Here is a 21316-nt window from a genome sequence, read left to right as displayed (position 1 = left end):
TCCCTTACAGGCAACATCTAGGTGGGCCTGGACACAGAAAGATGTCTAGTTCACCATCCAGTCAGGTGGCCACACCTCTGGCTGAGAGTTCTGACTTCCCCACCTCCCCCGAGTGCTGCTGGTTGCAAGGTATCTGGGATCTCGTCTCCACACAGAGAACAATGGGAGGAAGCCCTAACAACTGCTCAATTGTGTATAATTTAAGAGCGGGTCTGGTCCAAGCCTGCTGGGAAAAATGCTATGATTCAGAAGTAAAGGACAGAGTGGGGTTCAGCCCACTCCCAAACATCCACAGAAGACAACAGGACCTCCATCCCCTGCCTTCACCCACGGCACAGAGATCTTTGGAGGGGCAAGATACAGAACCGAGAAGTCAACCATCCCAAACAAAAGCTAGGGAGGTAATTTTCTTGAAGAAGCACGTTCAGCCCACGTGTGAAATGCAACAGTCGTCTTTGGCCTACAAAACCCTACAATTCTTCTACTAGTGAGATAAAGCTCAAATAGAGCTGGAGGCATGTTGCAGGATCTGAGTGACAGGCCCCAGAAACTCCACGGCCCCCCAGCACACAGAGGCCCCAAGAGGTCAGCTTTCCCTCCAAAGAGCCTCCGGGTTTCCACAGCCTGGTGGGGAGAATTTCTTCTCCTTTAATAATCTAGGTATTTCCCATGAGAAGGGAAAGGGAAAGGGAATCCTTCACCAGGGCCATCACTAGGCCCGGCTCAACTAGGAGTAAGGAACACAAGGACCCATTACGAGCCCATCCAAGCCCACAATGGTGGGTCCCACCCAGGCCTCAGAGGGGTTAGGCTGTGACTCTGCACACAGCACCAGCTTTAAGGAGACCCAAGCCAACCAAGTGCACCCGGTCTCCTGGATAGACCATAATCCTTCCTAGGCAAATGCCTTAAAAACACAACAGGTGCCGGCCTGAGGAGAACCATCCCTCCAAGTGGGGACAGAGGCACGTCTGGCTTTGTACCAGCACTTCAGCCCTAAAGCCCAGCCCCAGAAAACACAGACTAGAAGCATAACTGAGGGGCACATGGGTGGCTCAGTCGGTTAAGCGTCCGACTTCCACTCAGGTCATGATCTCACAGTTAGTGGGTTCGAGCCGCACGATGGGCTCTGTGCTGACAGCTCAGAGCCTGGAGCCTGCTTCGGATTCTGTGTCCCCCTCTCTCTCCGCTCCTTCCCCTCTCTCTCTGTTCCTTCCCCACTTGCACTGTCTCTCTCAAAAATAAAAAAATAGAAGCATAACTGAACTGACCAGAGGAGGCCAGAGGTGACAGGTCAGAGATGTCAACGAGCTCTTGGCCTTGTGGGCCCACAGTCGGGAGTTTCTTATTTGGGGCAGGCTGGGGTGAAAGGAAGGCAAGAGGATCTGGTCCCCCAGGCGCATGCTCACCCAGGAAGTCATTGGAAGAGAAGGCAGTGCCAGTGACGGCAGTGGGGGAGCGTAGATATTGGTGAGGTTCAGTTCCTTGAACTTCTTTCCAATCAGGTTCAGCGCCTTGTCCACATGATGCTGAGAGCCTAGATAGGGGTAAAAGCAGGAGAGCCAGTGGGTAGGACAAACTGCAAAACCAAACTCACACACAACCCCCACTCCACCAGACTTTTCCCAGAGCTCAAGTAAATCTTTAGAGTGCCAAACAGCTAAGTTCTGCCTTAAGAAGAAAAGCATCTACAGAGGCTTGAAACCCACTGACCTTTCAAATGGTACCTCTGCCGCTGTGTCCATGCTTTGAATGCAATAGGAGGCTAGCAGATGGGAAAGGCCCAGCCCTCACCGACCGGAGGGGAATCCCGTTCTGCTCTGCGAGGGAGGCATGTGAGGCAGCGGGCACTATAAGGCCAGGACCCCCAGCCTGCCTGAGTGCCCATGCCTCTCCTGGCCAGAAGATCTGGGGGAGGGAGCAGAGGCCCCTTCAAGTACCTGAACTGGAGAGGAGGGCTGAAGATCACCTGGGATGATCAGCGTTCTCTATTTGGAGACTGAGATCCCAAAAGGGGAAGAACTGGGACTCAAATGCTTTCAGGCAAGAAACCTAAACAAAGGGTGGCAGGTGCCACTGACCTTCTATGTGGCAGATCTGGATGTTCTGGGTATAAGGCAGGGTTGAGATGTAGATCTTGGCACCAGACGTTTGCTTCAAAAAACTCACATACCGCCCCTGCTTGCCAATTAGCCGACCAACTAAGTGCTGAGAGAGACAGAGAGACAATTGGGGGTGTTAATGGGAAACCAACTCCCTGCGTTCCCCAAGACCTACCTTTGTTTTACACAAGGTCAAGCTCAAACATATTAACGGTTAACATGCCAGCACTCATTTGCCAGGCACTGCTGTAAGCACTTACCATGAAACAGATACCTTTATCACTGTTTTACAAATTAACAAGCTCAGAGAGGCTAAGTAACTCACGCAATATCACAAAGCTACTAAGTGGCTGAACGACACAGTCTGGCCCCCAGGACTCAGCAGTTCCCATTTCTTCCTCCGACAACCTGGCCTACATCCAGAAAGCTGCAAAGCAGCATATTCTCCTCCCAAATCTACACTAGATGTTTCACCAGCACAAGCACGATTTAGGACTTCTCTGACCTCTTCAAGTCTATCTGGTTTCTGACCTCTTCAAGTCTATCTGGTTTCAAAGATAGAGGCTCCGTTTGAAAGTAAAAGTCAAAAGAACCCTTGGGCTTCTGCTGCCAATTGATAGCGGGCTGGAGCCTTCAGAGCACGAGGCTTGCAAAAGTGCCCAGCATGCCAAGAGTTCAAGGCAGACAGAAGAAGCCAAACTTAGCCATGATGTAAGACAAGCTCGGAGATGATCCCAAACGACCCCACCCCAGCAGAGCCACAAAGGACACAGTCGCTCTGCACCCAGAGCTGCCTGGGCGCACCCTTTGCAACCACTGAAGAAGAGGGCAGGATTGCTATCAGGGTCACGGCAGGAGAAAACACCAAGGGAGCCAGCACCCTGGGGTCAAAGCAGCCCGCCTGACCCAGAGTTCAAACCAAGCCAAGTCTCCACGGCAGCAGGGAGCTAAGCGCCCAGGAGAATTCAGCTGGCCAATTATTTCTGAGCCCCAGAAATAAACATCAAGATCAAGCTAATAAATTGTAAGTTAGAACAGCAAGAAGCTAGAAACCACTTAAGCACCCTGGATTTGGGGACTGGTGAAGTAAACTGACGTTCACACAACGAATAACGCAGTTAAAATTATATTTTCAGAGAATAACACAGGAAAATTAAATTGTTAAATATTTAAAAGCATTAATTAAAGCAACATAATCTCAGTTTTGTTTAAAAACCACAGGGTGCAAGACGAGAAGGAAATAAAAGTCTTCACAGTCACTCTCGGGGGTGAGACTAGAGCAGCTTGTTATTTTCTTCATATATTTCTATACTTTTCAAGCTCTCCGAAATACAGACTTATGCTGTGCTCAATTACCAAGTCTACTTTGCGCTGGAGAGCTCGGGCAGAGCGCAGTGAAGGGACTCCTGCCTGGCCCACATCCTCAGTCTGGCTTTTGTGGGCATCTCAGATGACCTGAGCCCCAGAACACACACACAGGACAGCCCCAGGGGGGAGCGAGCGGCCTGTGAGTCTGAAGCGGACAAGAACAGGCCCCTCCTGAGGGCGGCTGAGGGGATTCCACCTCACAGCAAGCTCTCCGAACCGTGGCAGAGTGTGGCACTCCCTTTTCCCTTCAGCCTCTGGCTCACTCAGGGACTGCTTTGGGTTTACTGTCCCTCCCCCTAAGCCCCATGACCCTGCAGCCCTTACCTTTGGCACCTCGATCTCCCAGATGATGAGGTCGACCTTCTTAGGACTGGAGCCCGCTTGGGCGTTCTGGAAACCGTCAGTCTTCCTGGGGCCACAGCAACCATCCACTGAATCCATGCTGTTCCTGTCCGATCCTGCAGGGGAGGAAGCGGCATACACAGACACACAGACACCAGCTAAGAGAAGTCAATAATGCAGAACTTCCCAACTCACATTCCCAGGAGGCCCCCCGCCCCACACCCCCTCCTCAAGCTTGGCGGCTGTCAACCCGCAGTCTAAAAGGCTCGGAACGACCCCAATGAAAGGAGAACTGGGGGTGTAGATACACCTAATTTTAGCCTGTCGCTCACAGCCCCACTTGCTGAACTGGCAGCCACGCCCAGCCACAGCTGCCTGAGCAGAGACAAGTGGTGAGCTGGGAAGGGGAGCCCACGGGGCGGGGGAGCGGGCCAGCAGGTCCACACGGTCCCAGGAGCCGGGTATCAGGTGCTGGCTTCCACGGAGACCAACCAGTCACAACTGGCCCACACCCTTCTGACTATGCCAGCCCCTCAAACCAAGAGACTCTAAGGCCCCCAAGGCCCCAGGCCTGGGCTCAAGGGCCATGACCTTCAGCCAGGCAGAGCTAGAAAGAGTCCACCCTTGAAGGCGCCATTCTCATCCTATGCCACCTGGGGCCTACTGGAAGTAGACGGAGGAAGGCGGCTCTCCTTTCCCTCTCTTAGGCCTGACCTGTACAACTCTGAATGCCCTTTGGGCTCATGGTGGGTCTTTAACCCCCGGTCAAAAGACTGAACTGAAGTTCATGCTCCAGACAACAGAGCAGGAAGCAGGACCCTGAGATCAATGTGGTCTGCTCCACTCTTGCTCAAGAATGTGCCAGGAGGCCATCTCAGAAAAACGGGTCCAGACCAGCTTAAGAGGACTCTAGCTTAAATATGGACGACTCAACTGCCAGAAATAGATCGCTCCTGAGAGTCTACTAATTAGGTTATTATCCACATGGTTTTTCCAAACTCTGGACATAATCCTTTGCCAAGCAATGCATGTACTGTCTGGATGCAGAGCAAGGCTTAAAAGAGATTCCATTCCCAGCTAAGGAAGAATCACCTTGAAAGGGACTTCATCCTTCAACATCAGGGGCTCCAGCCTCTCCCGAACAAAACAGGACTGGCTGATACCGGCCACCCCAAGGACACCCAGAGGTGGCTCAGACCACACAGGACTCCAGCAGGCTGTGCTCACAGGCCAGCTTCCTTAGCTGGTGGTCCCAGCCCCGCTCAGCCTCAACTTCCTCACGCACAGGGAGGGCCGTGCACCAAGGTGCAGATGTGGGGGAGGCGGGAGCCTGTGCTGCGCACAATGGAGTGCTGGGCAAATGGTACCGCCAAGTTCGAATCTGTTGTCCCCACACTTCCCCACCATCACCACGCCCCATCACCGCCTTCTCTTCCAAAAGGCCTAAACATGAGGCCTTCACCGCAGCAGAGTAGCCGCCAGTCAATCTAGAGGTGGCATGACACGGCTGGCAGGCCTGTTAATTTGGCCGAGGGCCAGCAGACAAAGGGAAATTCCTTTATTCTTAAAAAAAAAAAAAAAAATTGTTTACCCACTTTAAGATCTTTCTTATTAAACAAACAAGCAAACAAACAAACGATTTTAACATCCCTGATGTTAGGATGCATCTTACAGTCTCTGGCCTTGTACACTCATGATCACAATGAGGAGTTTTTTCCTTTAGAGGTACATAAATCAGCAGTGTCAAAGGTGACAAAAATGTGCTATGATGAAAGTCCTGCTGCAAGTAGTAAAACTCCCAGCAAAGACCCCCAACCTGCCTGGAGCAGAGAGGGTAGGGACTGGCTCCAGGGCAAGCAGATCAGAGACCCCCACGGGGGAGGGGATCTTCATGGCCTCTTTCCGGGAGATAAATGAAAATACCCCAGGGTGGCTGCAAAACCAGGGTCAGGAGCTGCTGACCTGTAAGTTAGCGGTCTGAACTGTCTACGCTGGGGTCAGCACTTGAAAAACCCAGTGGATACTTGGTTACCAAAGTGCCCCTCCTTCCCGGGGTGGAGCTGCGGCCGCACGGAAAGGAAATGGTGGAGGGCTCTGTGCCGAGGAACAGTGGAGACAAGGCAGGAAAGCGAGAGCCTCCCGCAATGTCAAAGCCGTGGCCGCTCCCTGGGCACTTACCCGGTAAGAGCTTCTGGAGAAGGAAGGCAGGTGAAGACATGGGAACAAGCACATGATTAAAAGGAAATCAACCATTCAAAAAAAAAAAAAAAAAGCTCACACCCACTCTTGGTACTTTGGAATTAAGCTAAGGAGGCCTCTCCATTACAAAAACCTTTAAGAGGTTGGTTTAAAAGAGAGAAAAGAGGCACGCTGAGGTTAATCAGCGAAACCAACTTTGAGCTGGCTCCTTCAGGAGGACTAGGGAGGGTCCCTGGCTGCCGAACCAAGTTACAGCTCCTGGGGCTTTGGGGGGCTCAGGGCAGCCCAACTTCTCAGTTACCCACCACTGCTGCGCTGCACCCCAACCTTCTGCAGGCCAGCCGGGACACAGAGTCGAAGAGCATTCTTACTGCAGAAGCAGCAGAGGGAGGCAGACCAGCAGCCTTTGGCCACCAAACAGACACCCGGCCACCCCATCCTCTAGGTGAGGGACGCCCAAGACCCTCCTACCTCCCGAATGATCTGCTTCCGCATCCGCGGTCCATCCATCCTCATTCCCCAAGTCAGATAGCTCCCCCTTCAGCACCCCATTGCTGAAGGGCACAGTACTTTCTGGCAGCAGCGGGGTGATGGCCTTGTCCCTGGGGCTTGAGTTGGTGTCCGTGCACAAGTCTTCAAGCCCTGAAGCGCTGATGGAATCTGAGCACTGCTCAGAGACCACTGAAGGGACATTCTGGCTGCTGTCAGAGGTGCAGGTGACACATCCGGTATCTTCCACCAGGACACGTGCCCCATCTAGCAACTCCCCCTGGGGGACGGCAGGCAGTGGGCAGGGGGCCAGGGAGATGTGGTGTGCAGAGTTCTTTGGCTTCTTGTCCTTGCTGGGGCTGGACAGAGGGCTGCTCAGGCAGCTCGCGTAGGTCTTTGGTGGTGGCAGGTCCTCCGCGGGCGGGCCTGGCAACAGGAGGGCGGCGTCTGACTCTGACACGGACACGCGCGAGGCCGCCTCTGCCTCAACGGCGGCCGGAGCTGGCTCCTCGGCCTCTTGCCCTGGGGTGGTTTTCTGGCAGGCTGGGGCGCGGCTCTCCTCCTTCTGCCCGTGCAGCTGCCCGGCCGAAGCCTGATACACCCGACCTGCGATCCTGCCCATGGTGGTGGCCAGCACCTCTTCGGTCGCCTCCAAGATCACTTTGGAGATGATCTGGTAGGCAGCCTGCTCAATCTTCTCATTCTGCTCCGCGGCACCCCCTGTGCCCGGCTCTCCTGTGCGGTGTGCGTCACAGGCTCTGCCACTGGCCCGAGGCACCGGCGGCTCGCCGTCCTCCGTCAGCTCCACGTGAGCCGACCCCACGAGGCTGCTCAGCAGCTGCCCCGCTGCGTCCTCCTCGGCCTGTGGCGGGCGGCCAATCCCCTTCTCCCCCGCACCTCCCAAGGGAGCCAGGGTGGGCAACTTGCTGGTCTGCAATTCAGAGCCACGCTCCCGGCACAACACACTCTCTTCCGGCACATTTTCTGCTGACACCGCGTCGCCAGTGCCTTCCGCCCCACCCGTCTCTCTTGGCTTCTCTTGGGGGGCCGCAGCCTGGCCCTGCCCACCCCGCCCCGCCGGCCCACTGAACGGGGACTCTTGCTTGCACACCTCAGCCGCTTCGCGGGGGAAAGGAACACCTTTTGGGGTCAGAAGGGGACACTCAGGAGGAATGGACTTGGCTTCTTCATCACCCGTCAGGGCTAGTTCCACCTTTGTACTGTCATCTCTGCGTGTTCCCGGTCGAAATCTCACTTCTGTGCTGTTAGGAAGGCTGCCTGAGGACTCTGACCTGCGACAGGCTGGATGTGCCCGCAGCAAGGCTGGGGGCTCGGCGGGAGGCTTGCTCAAGGTGGACAGCTCTTTTTCCGCGGGCAGCGCAATGCTGGGGGGCATGGATGCTACTCCAGGATGGGGGTCCTCCATGGGGAGTGGCTCTTTGATGGCATGGCCAGCCCTCAGCTCCACAGCGCTGGCCTCCACCTGTCTGTCCTGGCTGCTGACATGCTTTTTACGAGAGAAAAACCACCACCAGCCGAGGAGTGCTAACATTCCAGGCAATGCCAAGGGGAAAAGTGAACGGAACTGGATGGCCATCCTGGAGGCCTGAAGAAATGATACCTGGAGAGGAGGAGAGAGATGCGATGAGAGCCAGGTAGGGGGATCCTGATACCACTGCACAGGAAAGACAACCAGCTACTCTCTCTCCCTCTCCCTGCCTCTGTAAGTGACATCCCTCCTCCTGCTCACACCCTATGTGTGATCCACTGGAGGCAGGTGGGCAGGGAGAGATGCCCCCTTCTGCTCCCTCCTCCTGAGCACGCTCCCTTGAAACAAGACAAGCCTTCTCTTGGGCCCAAATCCCTTCCTGCATCACTCCTCAATGCCAAATTCTATGCTCCCCCAAGGGGATAGTGTGTCTAGTGTTTTAGTTCCCTAAACTCCCGGAACACTTATCCATTCAGATGACGTTGGAGTATTTTTAAATGCCTGTTGAAATTCACATGTATGTATGTCCCGCACATGCACCCACAAAATCATGAGTCAATGAAACCGTTATGTAGCAAGAGGGAGCTGGAGCAAAGGATGAAGAAGATTTCAAAAGGATGAGGGGGTTGCTCCAGGGTAAGAGACCAGCAAAACATACAGTGGCATGGAGATACAGGTCATGCTTGAAGAATCAAGTTGCTTAGTGGACTCGATGAGGGTTCTGGGGCCTCACTGTGGAGTCTGGATTTTATCCTGTAGGCAACAGAGAACCAGCAGAGGTCTGCAAGGCACATACACCAAACTGTTACCAGGTGATTCTGGGAGTAGGATAAACAGCATATCAAGTGACAGGAACCTGGAGACCTAAGTCAGTTGGATCCAGGCCAGGAGAGATGATAAGGGCCTAGACAGAAGAAGGTGGTAGACGTGTAAAGGAGATAGGAACCTCAGTTTTCTTCGTTTTCTTCATCATAAGACGGGGACACATCTCATAAACGATGGTTGATATGAAGATTAGCTATGTATTAAGTGCTATGCAAAGCAGGGTTAGCTCTCTTTAGAGGTATGTGACAGACTTATTCCAGAATGCTTATGACTCAGTACCTCCCATGCCAGTAAATTTTATTCTGTCTGCAAAAATCACAAGACGTCTTAAAACCAAAACTCCTCCACTGATACGGTGAATTATACCTTAATTTGGGTTTGAGCTTTGTTGCAGAGACAAGTGTAAAGGCTTTAACAACTCTTCCTGGTTTAATTATGTTAATGGTCTCTGGCAAAACCAGAGCACACGGTTCCCAGGTGGTTCTAAAGTTCAGTGGAGGCTGGGGGCCACTGCTGTAGGACCTTACTTCTTCAAGTGCAGTCTATGGGCCAGAAACACCGAGCATCACCTGGGAACCTGCTACAAAGGCAACCCCAGCCCAGACCTGAATGACTAGCTGCATTTTAACAAGACCCCCGGGGGATTCACAACCACATTACAGTTTGTGAAGGAACACTGGGAAACATCTTCAGCCCCAAAGTGAGAGGGTGGGGAAAGCCATAAACCTTCTTGCTAATATCTGAAGTAAATCCATGGGATTAGAAAACACAAAGCAGAAGCTAAGCAGTGGCCACACTCGGAAGACCCCATGAATCCCTCCAGGCAGAAGCTTCAGTGATGTTCCTTACAGCTTCACATTCAAACACAGAACCTCACTAGATACTCTCCCTTGCATCACTCAATCTTCAACCACCTGGTTTGGAAGGTATTGCCATCATCAAGGTTAAAATAGCTCAATGTAGGGGTACCTGGGTGGCTCAGGCGGTTGAGCATCCGACCTCGGCTCAGGTCATGATCTCACCATTTGTGAGTTCGAGCCCCATGTCAGGCTCTGTGCTGACAGCTCAGAGCTTGGAGCATGCTTCTGATTCTGTGTCTCCCTCTCTCACTCAAAAATAAATAAACGTTAAAAATTAAAAAATAAAGCCACCTGGGTGGCTCAGTCAGTTAAGCTTCTGACTTTGGCTCAGGTCATAATCACACAGCTTGTGAGTTCAAGCCCTGTGCTGACAGCTTGGAGCCTCAGGACTGTTTCGGATTCTGTGTCTCCTTCTCTCTGCTCCTCCCCCACTCGCGCTCTGTCTCTCTCCCTCAAAAATAAACATTAAAAAAATTTTTTTTAATTTAAAAAATTAAAAAATAAATAGCTCCATGCAGGGTCACCTGGCTAGTTCAACTGGCGGAGCACGGTACTCTTGATCTCAGGGTTGGGAGTTTGAGCCCCACGATGGGTGTAGAGATTAAATAAAAACTTAGGGGAACCTGGTGGCTCAGTCAGTTAAGCATCCAACTCTGGTTTTCAGCTCAGGTCATGATCTCACGGTTCCCGAGTTTGAGCCCTACCACAGGCTCTGTGCTGACAGTGCGAAGCCTGCTTGGTATTCTCTCTCCCCCTCTCAAAATAAATAAATAAACTTAAAGTTAAAAAAAAAAAAACTTAAAGGTTCAAAATCATATAACCAAGGACTGGAACTCAGGTTCTACTCCACATTAAGTCTGGAAACCCACTCATGTCTTAAGAGAATGAGGCAATGTATGGGCCAAGGAGGGGAAGTTCATACTGCTCTTAAAAGGTTAAGGGGTGCCTAGGTGGCTCAGTCCGTTGAGTGTCTAACTTTGGCTCAGGTTATGACCTCACTATCTCTCATGAGTTCAAGCCCCACATCAGGCTCTATACTGACGGTTCAGAGCCTTGAGCCTGCTTCAGATTCTGTCTCTGTCTCCCTCTCTCAAATATAAATAAACATAAAAAAAAAAGTTATGACCATACCTCCTATGACCTAAAAACACCACACCTGAAATCTTTTTTTTTAAAGCTTATTTATTTTGGAGAGAAAGAGAGAGAAAGAGGGAGACAGAGACAGTGTGTGAGCATGCAGGCAGAGAGAGGGGGAGAGAGAATCCCAAGCAGGCTCTGTGCTATCAGCATGGAGCCTGACATGGGGCTCAATCTCACAAACCGTGAAATCATAACCTGAGCCAAAATCAAGAGTTGGGTGCTTAACCGAGACACCCAGGCATCCCCTGCAATCTTCTCTTAAAAAAAAAAAAAAAAAAAAAAGAATAAAAACAGCTCTGCACAGAGGTCTATATAATGGTCACTGGGGCATCATTTGAAACAATTCTTGGGGAATCACTGCTAAACACACTGCAGAATTCGTGGACATGCCAGTCATAGAGAAGGGGATCTCATGTACGGACATGGAAACACTGCTGTGAGACACAAGGTCAAACCCGGACACCACTTGTGTGTGCCGTCTGTGCCCAGACAACCCTATAGGCAAACCAGGAAAGACACACACCAAGCCTCTAGGCTGGAAGGGTGGCGAAGGTTTTGTACATTGACCCTGCATCCTACAACCTTACTGAAATCTTTTATTAGTTCTGATAGCTTTTCGGTTTTTTAGGTTTTTTTCTTATCTGCCAATATAGTCTTCCTTCCAGGGAGAGAGATTTTGAAATTTCTCTCTCAGCAGTTCTCCAACTTAGTGGCACATTAGCATCACTTGGGAAGCTTTTAAATTCCCAAGGCCAAGGTGGCACCCAAATCAATTAAATCCGTATCTCTGAGGGTCAGATCAGGGCACCAGGTGTTTCTTTTTCTTTTAACCCAGATGATTCCAATGTACACTCAAGTCAGAGAACCACTGTTCTGGAACAATGTGCTCGCCCCTGAAAAAGTGGCAAATTACATACAGGCTATTTGCTTTGTATTCAATGTCTTCCACATAAAAATAAATAAAATCTGAGAAGGAATAGAGGTCATGGGGGAAGGATGCTCTCAGGATAAGGGAATATGCCTACCACATGGCCTACTGTCAGTCCCACCCACCAGGTCACACGCAATGGAAAGTGTGGCTGGGGTCTGAACCCAAGTTCTCTTCTTGGCAGTCAATTTAGGTTCTGATTCCTTATTAACTAGGCAATCCCATTTCTACAGGGTTTTATAGTTGTGATTCCCACAGTCTTCTACCAATTCTCTGATCTCAGGAACAAGATTACATGGAATGGGGTAGAGAGGAAGATGAAGAATCCTAAAAATTAACCCACAGAGGGCAGTTTCCCTGTTTTACAGATCAAGGGCCCAAAGCCAAACTCAGTATGGGGTGTGTGTGTGTAAGGAGGGAGTTGCTAACCAAGATACAAACCGTCTCTAAAAACAGCTGGGTGGCTCAATTAGACGTCTAACTCTTGATTTCAGCTCAGGTCACGGTCTCACAGTTCATGGGATTGAGCCCGAGTCAGCACAGGGCCTCCTTGGGATTCTCTCTCCTCTCTTTGGCCCTCCTCCTGCTTGTACGCACCCTCTCTGGGAGATGCCTCCAACCCTTTGGTACTAGAAGTTGATCTCAAGGGTCCAGCAGTTGACCCCTGCCCCGCCTCCAGAGATCCCAGGAACTGGCTAGAAGCAGAGGCCCACACTCAAGCATACACTCTCAGCCTGCTTTGGCCAGGCACCCTAGTTGATCCACACCACAACTCAGACTCTGGCTCCCCCATGTCACTATCCCCTAGTCCCCATTTCGTCCCTTCTGTTCCCAGCCTAGCTTACGCTAAACACAGAGACCTGCACCTGGGAACACAACACTGCTCTGCAGCTTGCCAGAACACCTCTAACGCTTGTACACCTAACCTTCCCCGTCCTGCTTGTTCCCCACCGACTGGGGCTGAGACCCCAAACCTATCATCCACAGCTCCCCCCAGACAGTCAACTATAGCTACTCACCTAATCACAGCTCAGAAGTTTCTGCACCATTTCCAAGCCAGATGCCTCCTGCTATTGTGTCAGTAGGACTCCCTAGAAGGTGTTTAACACTGGTCCCCTGAGGCTATGTCACCCAACCCATGAATACTGAATGCCCCACCTGGATCCCCAGCGCCCACCAGTTACTGCCCACCACCACCCCCCCCCCATGTCTAACCCAGTACCCAGGAAAAGCCCTTGTCTCCATGAAATCTCCAGGACACAGGAACTGCCCAACTGAAATGCTGCAGCAACTTGAGAAAAGAGGTGTGATATCCCCAGACAGGAGAAGGCACGCCTGGTTTATTTTTCCCTTGCCACCTGGGGACTGTGATTAGAGATATTAATCATCTCCACCAAGAACAGAGCCAAGGGCCCGGGGGATCAGCAGCCACCCCACCCAGAGGAGCCTAGCTGGGACTCACTGAAGGCACCGCTACCGGGAGGGGACTCACAGGGATCACCGGGTGACCAAAGCCCCACTTCCCACCAGTCAAGAGGAGTTCCTCATTTCCTCAGCCCTTCACTTCCAAGAGTCCTCTGTGAGCCACTCTCACCCCAAACAGACTTCTTGTGAATCGGTAGGATGCCATTTTCCCTGCTTTACACCGTTGGAGAGGCCTAGACGGGTGCCGGAAGACGCGGCAGCCTTTCCCGAATTCTCAGACAGGGCCGCCCTCACATGTGCATACACACATATGCCCACACGCACAAGTGTGCACACTTCAGCCTTACGAGGCTCTCTGCTACCTTCCTTTTCTGGGAACACACTCTCGAGTTGCTCTCCTTGCCCTGGTTTTGTTTTGTTTTTGTTGTTTTCTGTAAAAAAGCTGAACTTCTCAAGACATAAGTGGCATTTAACACTGCAGGTCTAAAAGCCTTCACACGCACAAACTAACTGAAAGCAGCCTTCTCCCCCATGGTCTCCCCCTCCAGAGGCCCCAGACACTCAGGCAAGCCAAAGGAAAGCCTTGCAGAAAGATGCAGAGCCCTGCCTGAGGGGTGGTGGGGAGGAGAATTGGCTATTTTGAATCTGTTGGAATTAAATAGCTGCCTGCTTATTTTTAGCAGGTCCATTTGCCCGGGAATAGATGCACGCTGGCTGCTTGCCCAGTGGTCACACAGAGCTGAAGGCGCACGTGTCTCGGCCCTACAAGGCCTTAGCATTCACCTGCTCAGTCCAGGTTCTAAATGGCTTCCTTTCCTGGGGCGTCTAGCTGGCTCAGTTGGTGGAGGATGCAACTCTCAGTCCCAGGGTTGTAAGTTTAAGCCCCATACTGGGTTGTGGAGATCACTTAAAAAAAAATAAAATAAAAATCGGGGTGCCTGGGTGGCACAGGCAGTTAAGCATCCAACTTTGGCTCAGGTCATGATCTCACCGTATTTGAGTTCGAGCCCCGCGTCGGGCTCTGTGCTGACAGCTCAGAGCCTGGAGCCTGCTTCCGATTCTGTCTCCCTCTCTCTCTGCCCCTAACCCATTTGCATTCTCTCTCTCAAAAATAAAATAAAAACATGACAAAAAATTAAAAATAAACAAACATTAAAAATAATAAAATAAAAAATAAAATCCTTAAAATGATTCCTTTCTCCCAGAGGAAACTGCAGCTTCTCAGAAAAGCTTACCTCTGGAGAAGTAATGGCCTCACTCCCAGCACCGATGACCAACTCGGTTACTGCAGTCTAGAGCCTTCTGCTAAACAAGAAAACAAACTTCTGGGAAGAGTACAAACAGTGTTGGTCCCAGTGACTAAGCCCATTTGGCTACAGTTATTGTGGAAAAAGGAGTTGTGTGTAATTAATTGATGGGAAAGTTGATCACAAAACAATCACTTAGGAGCCAAGTGGCTATCAAGCCAGAGTGGACCTGGACCTGGACCTGGTCAGTGAAGCCACATCCACTCGGCATTCTGAGCAGACTTTTATATACCCCCTAGGTTGAAATCTGAACATTTCCATTATTCCAAGGTTATATGTTCACATTATCAAAGACGGTCCCCCAGGTGTTCAAGACACTCCATCCCTAGAAGAATGCCCAGCACATCAAGTTGTTGCTGAGGGGCTTTTCCCCTTGAAGGAGGGGGGCGGGGGTGAGGGGGAGGGAGTCTTCAAAGGACAGGGAGTAGTTACGTGACCCTGAACCTGAAGCCCAGCACCTGCTGCCACTGCATTCAGAGCACAACAGCAGGTTGTGGGCACGGTCAAGGTCAGGGCCACCCCCCTCACCCCTCCCCCCAGTTTGCTAGAGGAAGACCACACACACACAGAGGTCTTTGCAAGACCACCAAGAGGGCCTCTTGATTTCTACAGCATGTGTTTACCTAATTCCTTACAAGGTTGAAGTTATATACTTACATTCACGTAATAATTCACACATAAATATGTTTAAGTTGCAAGAAAAAGCTTCTGTCCACCAGAAGCTCACAGTGCATACTGAAGAATTTCTCTCTCTCTCTCTCTCTCTCTCTCTCTCTCTCTCTCTCTCTCTCACACACACACACACACACACACACACACACACACACACACACCTGCACACGCTGAGCCCAATTTCAGAAGTGGGCAAACAGAACCCCGAGAAGGCCGTCCCAAAGGTGGCCGGAATTTTCTAAGGTTGCAACACTGCATTAATGACATAAATTAAGATTCTAAACCCAAGATGCCTTTGGGGGTGGAAGGGAACAGCAAGTCCCAGAGAGAGCAGAAGTCCTGGAAGCCAAAGCTGAAGAGCTGGTAGAGGCCAGACAAAAGGAGTCTGACCTTTACTGTCAAGGCAATGGGAACAAGTTGCAGCAGCTGCAACATGGCCAAAGCAGAACAGGTCACAAAAGGCAAAGGCCTGGGTGTTCCCCAAGTGACAACTACAGTCCAATATTGGCAGCTACTTTGTCACAGGGGGCTGAGCACTCGAAATGCGATCAACATAACAAACTGAACTCTAAATTTTATTTAATATTAAATTTAAATAGCCACATACAGCAAGCTGGTAGCTACCTACTGGACGCGTAGTCCTAGAGGGTACTCCCAGAAGCCCCAAAGCAAACATGAGAGCTAGAGAAATACTGTGACAGCCAATGCCTACCTTGATGGGCAGTGTCTGGGGCTGCTACTGAGGATGGGGGATGGTGGTAGGCTGGGCCACTCGCACTTAGCAGCATGGCTGGGGCCCAGGAATCAGAGTGTCAGAGCCATGCCTCAGGGATGTTGATCTCAGCCCAGTCCTGATGTTCAAGGGGTTGTTGCCTTCATCCGTAGGGGGCCCGTGTGAGCTGTGACTCATGTTGGCACCCTAAAGATTCCCAATTAGCTCACAGTGGGGCTATGAGGTCCTGCCCCGTACTGTCCCCCACACCCTTCATTGTGATGGCCCCACAGAGCAGCCAGGTGGGCCACTGTGGCCAGACCAGCCCTACTCCCTGTTCTAGACAGACCAATTGGCCAAAAAGTCACAGGACACTTCCCCAGCTGCTCTCCAGGAGACTGGAGGCTTGACCTTAACCCAGTACCGTCTGGGTGGGAGTACCTGCTCAGTGAAGCCTTCTCCAGCTGGGTCTCCAGTTGTGGAGACCCAGAGCCAAGTCCCACCAGCTCCAGGTAAGAGCCAGAAGTGAAAAATCCTATCTCCGGACATGATCTCCGATTAAGAGCTGGTCCTCCTCCAGTTCAGTTACAAATTAAAGGAACTCTCAATTTGGAAAACTTGGTGGAAAAAAGAAAAAAAAGGGGGGGGGGAGGGAGGGAGGGAGGGGAGAGAGCGAGAGAGCGAGAACTCCACACAAAAGTGAAATGCCCAGTCTCCCTCCCTCTGCTGACCAAACACTCCTGACAGGTCCAGTCTCATTAGGCTTCAACTGAAAAAGGGGAGGGGAAAAGTCAGTATTTTCTACAAAGGTCTTCACATTGCTTCATCTGGGAGGCAAGAATGTGGTTTTCAAAAACCTTAATAACGACTATGCTACCTCCATCCTGCCCCTCCTCCCCAGCTCTTGGCAACCAGCACGCTTTACCAGTAAATTCTGACATTTCTGAGGACAGTGATAAAACAGGTGCAGGGAAGTGTTCCCAGGTACGCAGAATTCCCACCCATGACCACAGAACACTACCCGAGACTGCCCAAAAGGTATGAAGTTGTGCTCCGACAACAAGCTTACTCAAAAAAGCTAATAAAGATTCCTTCAAAAGGAATCAGAAAAGGGGTACCTAGAAGGCTCAGTCAGTTGAGTGTCCGACTTCGTCTCAGGTCACGATCTCACGGTGAGTTCAAGCCCCGTGTCGGGCTCTGCACTGACAGCTGGGAGCCTGGGGCGTGCTTCGGATTCAGTGTCTCCCTCTCTCTCTCTGCCCTCCCCTGCTCGTGCTCTGTCTCTCTCACTCTCAAAAATGAATAAATGTTAAAAAAAATTTTTTTAAAAAGAAAAAGTCCTTCACACCACCACCTCAGGTAGGCAGAGCAATGGAAAGACAAGGATTTTCCAAACAGCAGACAGTAGAATATGACCAACTCAGAAATCATATAAAGGCCTAAAGTCACTTCTATTCAACAAGTATTTATGGGCAGCTACAGGGTACACACCATAGTGGGATACAGAAATGAATCAAACGCACTTTTGAGGCATTTTCAAGTCTTTCACAGTTTCTCTTGAGGAAAGAAAAAAAAACCAATAACCTTCTTCTTCAATGGGTCTGTTGCTGCTACCCTCTGCCACTGACCAACTGACGACCTTGGTCCAAGGGTCAAGCAAGTATCCTGGTTGGACAGCAAACAGGAATTAGGCTGCCAGTTTCCACAGATTGGAATGTTCTCATGTCCTGGGGTGGGAGAGGAGAGGTTAGGAGCCTGAATGCCAGCACTGTGAGAGCCAAGGGGGCCTGGCTTGTCCCATTCAATGTGCAAACTTTCATTCAATACCCATTTTCATCATTACGTGATGCTCAAATCCAGATCCCCTCTCGCTTAAACTATTCCACAAAGTGAAGCCAGAGCTTCTGCTGGCATGGTGGAAGGGGTCTGGGCGCCTCGTTGTCTCTGCTGACTCTCTACCAACTGTCCCATCTTCAGCCACACCCCACATCCATGCCTTCAAAGGGACGTGTGCATGAATCAGCTTCCTTCTTGCTGCCTGCCTACCTTCCCCCACTCTTCCTCAGCAAGCTACTGGAAGACAAGGGAGTAAATCAAGAAAGGAGGGGGCACCCACCCACAAAGCAACACAACCAAAGGAAAGAATGGATTCCCAGGATGAAGGGGAAGCAGAGCCGGGCACAGAGGTGCTTCCCGGGAGCAACACAAGCTGAGAACCTGGCATGCTGAAGCACAAAGAGGCGCTCCGACAGCAAGGGCCAAGGCCCAGGGGAGTCGGAGAACTGGGGAGACACAAAAAACGAGGCTCAAGAAACATGGGAAATTAATGAGGGGCGGGGAGGACACAAGAAAGGAAATATGGAACACCAAGAACTGGGCAGCCGTAAGCAATATTTATATCACAACGTGCACTCTTAATAGACACTTGACTAGAAGTTGTGCTACCTCTGTACCAAGAAGAGGAGAAAGAAAGTGCAGGAATGAGCCAAGTCCTTGCCTTCCAGAGTAGAAAAACAAGTCAAATAATATTTTTAAAAAGGAAGGAAGGAAAGAAAGGAAAAGCACACTATTTAAATTTTTTTTTCAACGTTTTTTATTTATTTTTGGGACAGAGAGAGACAGAGCATGAACGGGGGAGGGGCAGAGAGAGAGAGAGGGAGACACAGAATTGGAAACAGGCTCCAGGCTCCGAGCCATCAGCCCAGAGCCCGACGCGGGGCTCGAACTCACGGACCGCGAGATCGTGACCTGGCTGAAGTCGGACGCTTAACCGACTGCGCCACCCAGGCGCCCCGGAAAAGCACACTATTTAGAAATACAGGTGTAAATGGCAGGAAAGACACCTAGAAGAATCGAGGGCAGCTGTCTCTAGACAAGAGGGCAGGTCAGGAAGCACTCAGGGCAAAGGACTGTTCTTTCAAACCCTGTGTATAGTTAAAAGTCAAATCTTTCTATAAGTAATGCTTTGATAAAACAAACAAAAAATACATTATTAGCTGTTAGATAGCAAGGAATGCTCTATTACCACAGGGCTTTAGGATTCTTTTAAAAAAAATTTTTTTTTAAACGTTTTATTTATTTTTGAGACAGAGAGAGACACAGCATGAACAGGGGAGGGTCAGAGAGAGGGAGACACAGAATCTGAAACAGGCTCCAGGCTCTGAGCTGTCAGCACAGAGCCCGATGCGGGGCTCGAACTCACGGACCACGAGATCATGACCTGAGCCGAAGTCGGAGGCTTAACCGACTGAGCCACCCAGGCGCCCCTGGGGCTTTAGGATTCTTGTGAAGCAGAACAAATGCGTAGTGTCAACTCATCTATGTACAAACTTGTAATGCTTTGATTTTCCCATAATTGATGCCAGTTCCGCTTCAGAGACCCCCACCACCCTGATGACATAACAGCAGTAAGCACAAAGAGCAGGGGCCTACTGATGGTAAGACTCTTCCGAACCAAGGTATCTGGTTCCCCCACCCAACTGAGGTCTAGCCAGCATCAGGTAGCAGCACCCCTCGGGGCTATGCATTCATTCATTTTTGAGAGAGAGGGAGGGAGGGAGGGAGGGAGAGAGAGAGGGAGGGAGGGAGGGAGGAGGGAATGCACAAGCAGAGGGGCAGGGAGAGAGTGAATCACAAGCAGGCTTGTGCTGTCAGCGCAGAGCCCAACACAAGTCTTGATCTCACCAACCCTGAGATCATGACCTGAGCTGAAATCAAGAGTCTGATGCTTAACCAATGGAGCCACCCAGGTGCCCCAGGGCTAGCCATTTAAAAACAGACTTTAATTCCCCCCATGAGCCAGGTTCCACAGGAGAGGGGTGTGGGGGAGGTGGTGGCAGCAGTGGTGGAAGGAGAGGTAAGGAGTCACATTTCAGATAAGACACCGCAAAGATGCAGCCACCCAATGGGATAAAACTGCGCGGCCTCTCCCAAGGGCGTTCGGAGAAGGGAACCCCAAGCACCCCTGTATGTAATGAATTAACTTTACTCCTATGCATCTGGAAGGGGACTAGCTGGGACACAGTTAAGAAAGTCATGTTCTGCGTTCTATAGTTTAGATAAGGGACCCAGGTTGAGAAACGCTGGGTGAAATGTGCCCGAAAGAGAGGGATCTCTACAAGAACGGTCAGGGCATGCCTCTCCAAAGAGATGGCAGGGGTGCTGGAACAGTGAGGGGCAGCCGTGCTGAGATCTGGGAGGACAAAAGGGAGAGGGGGAGAAAGTTCCAGGCAGGGAGAACACGTGCCAGAGTACTAAGGCAGGAACAAACTTGGCTGACTCGAGCGACGGCAAGAAGGGGAGGTAAAGATGAGGTCGGAGGGCTGCTGCCAGAGAAATCGCTCTCTGCCATCGCTGAGCAGAAGCCGTGCCGAAGGTCACAAACCTGGAGGGAACAGGCTCACTGAACTTTCTGCAGAGAGGGGAACCGGCTTGCCCAAGGAGCCAAGGGGCAGTAATTTCTTTCTTTCTTTTTTTTCTTTTTGACTGATGCAGTTTTGAATTTTATTTTTAAAGGTTTACTTACTGAATACTCTCTACACCCGACATGGGACTCAAACTCACAACCTCAAGATCCAGAGTCGCACTCTCTTCCAACTGAGCCATCCAGGTGCCCCTGTAGTTTCTCAATAGAAGCGAATCCTAGAATCGTTTCGGAAACAGGGTGCCTCTGTGGCTCGTAGCACAGCAGGTATACACCGCGTGAGTCCAACAGGGGCCCGCTTTCTACTTGGAGTTCTCGACTAACGCATTTGCCAGGAAACCCTGAGGTCACACCACTCATTAGCCTGAGAGCCACTGCTAGGCCCTGACTCTCCCCCCCCCCCACCCCCCTCAGATGAATCTGTTCCAAGAAGTCAGTCCGGCCCCTGGGGAGCGGATGGGAATGGATGCGTGCGCACACCCTTGCCACTTCTGTGAATCAGACTCTGCAAAAACAACCTCGGTCTCCAGCCAACATAAACCATAGGCAACAGAGGGCCTTATACGGCTCGAAGCTTTCTTAATCAGAAAAAGATAGATGGGCTGGAGTTGGCAGCTCCAAGTTAGAGGAAAAGAGAAACAGAAAAATAGGGAGAAAGACAGGATGGTGGTGGGGAGCAGAACTTCATCAAACTCTTTCCTATCTCTTCGATGTCAGTGGCTCCCCAGTGAGAGTTCCTAGTGAGGGCCATAGCTCTGCTGCCTCTCATGTTTTGTTTTGGTTTGGTTTTTAAGCCAGAGGATACCAGTAATCAGGCTGCCAGCAGAGCCACAGTTTTACAAAGTTTTAGTGTCTGCGTGGAGGTCTGTTCTTGCGTCCGGTGACTTCCCATGAAAATGGCATAATGTCATTTCCAGAGATATTGGCCACTGGGGCAACAAGGGGTCCTAAAACTAGGGAGTTCTTTGGCTCCCGAGCTGTCTGTGTCATAGGCCCGCCTGGCCCAGGATCGGCCACAGATCCAGAACAGAAAAG

At 51.0% G+C, this 21316-nt stretch overlaps 1 protein-coding gene across 13 annotated transcripts in view; it reads right to left on the bottom strand.

Moving 5' to 3' along the window:
* Nucleotides 1–21316, bottom strand: part of AKAP1 (A-kinase anchoring protein 1) — a 45070-nt gene that overhangs the window by 16353 nt on the left and 7401 nt on the right. Inside the window, exons 1-8 of one of the 13 annotated variants that reach the window (XM_049636485.1) lie at nucleotides 15859–16046; nucleotides 14403–14472; nucleotides 13951–14073; nucleotides 8648–8770; nucleotides 6483–8121; nucleotides 3795–3970; nucleotides 2082–2208; nucleotides 1410–1537 (exon numbers count right to left, since the gene is read on the bottom strand). In XM_049636485.1, the coding sequence (XP_049492442.1) occupies nucleotides 1410–1537; nucleotides 2082–2208; nucleotides 3795–3970; nucleotides 6483–8097 (2046 nt within the window). In that variant the 5' untranslated portion in view covers nucleotides 8098–8121; nucleotides 8648–8770; nucleotides 13951–14073; nucleotides 14403–14472; nucleotides 15859–16046. Of the gene's footprint in view, nucleotides 1–1409; nucleotides 1538–2081; nucleotides 2209–3794; nucleotides 3971–6482; nucleotides 8122–8647; nucleotides 8771–13950; nucleotides 14074–14402; nucleotides 14473–15858; nucleotides 16047–21316 lie in introns of those variants that run through there. The other 12 variants (XM_049636487.1, XM_049636488.1, XM_049636481.1 and 9 more) reach the window with 12 other exon arrangements.

This window comes from Panthera uncia, chromosome E1, assembly GCF_023721935.1.
Source record: "Panthera uncia isolate 11264 chromosome E1, Puncia_PCG_1.0, whole genome shotgun sequence".
NCBI classification, from domain to species: domain Eukaryota; kingdom Metazoa; phylum Chordata; class Mammalia; order Carnivora; family Felidae; genus Panthera; species Panthera uncia.
This window is presented reverse-complemented; position numbering and strand designations above follow the sequence as displayed.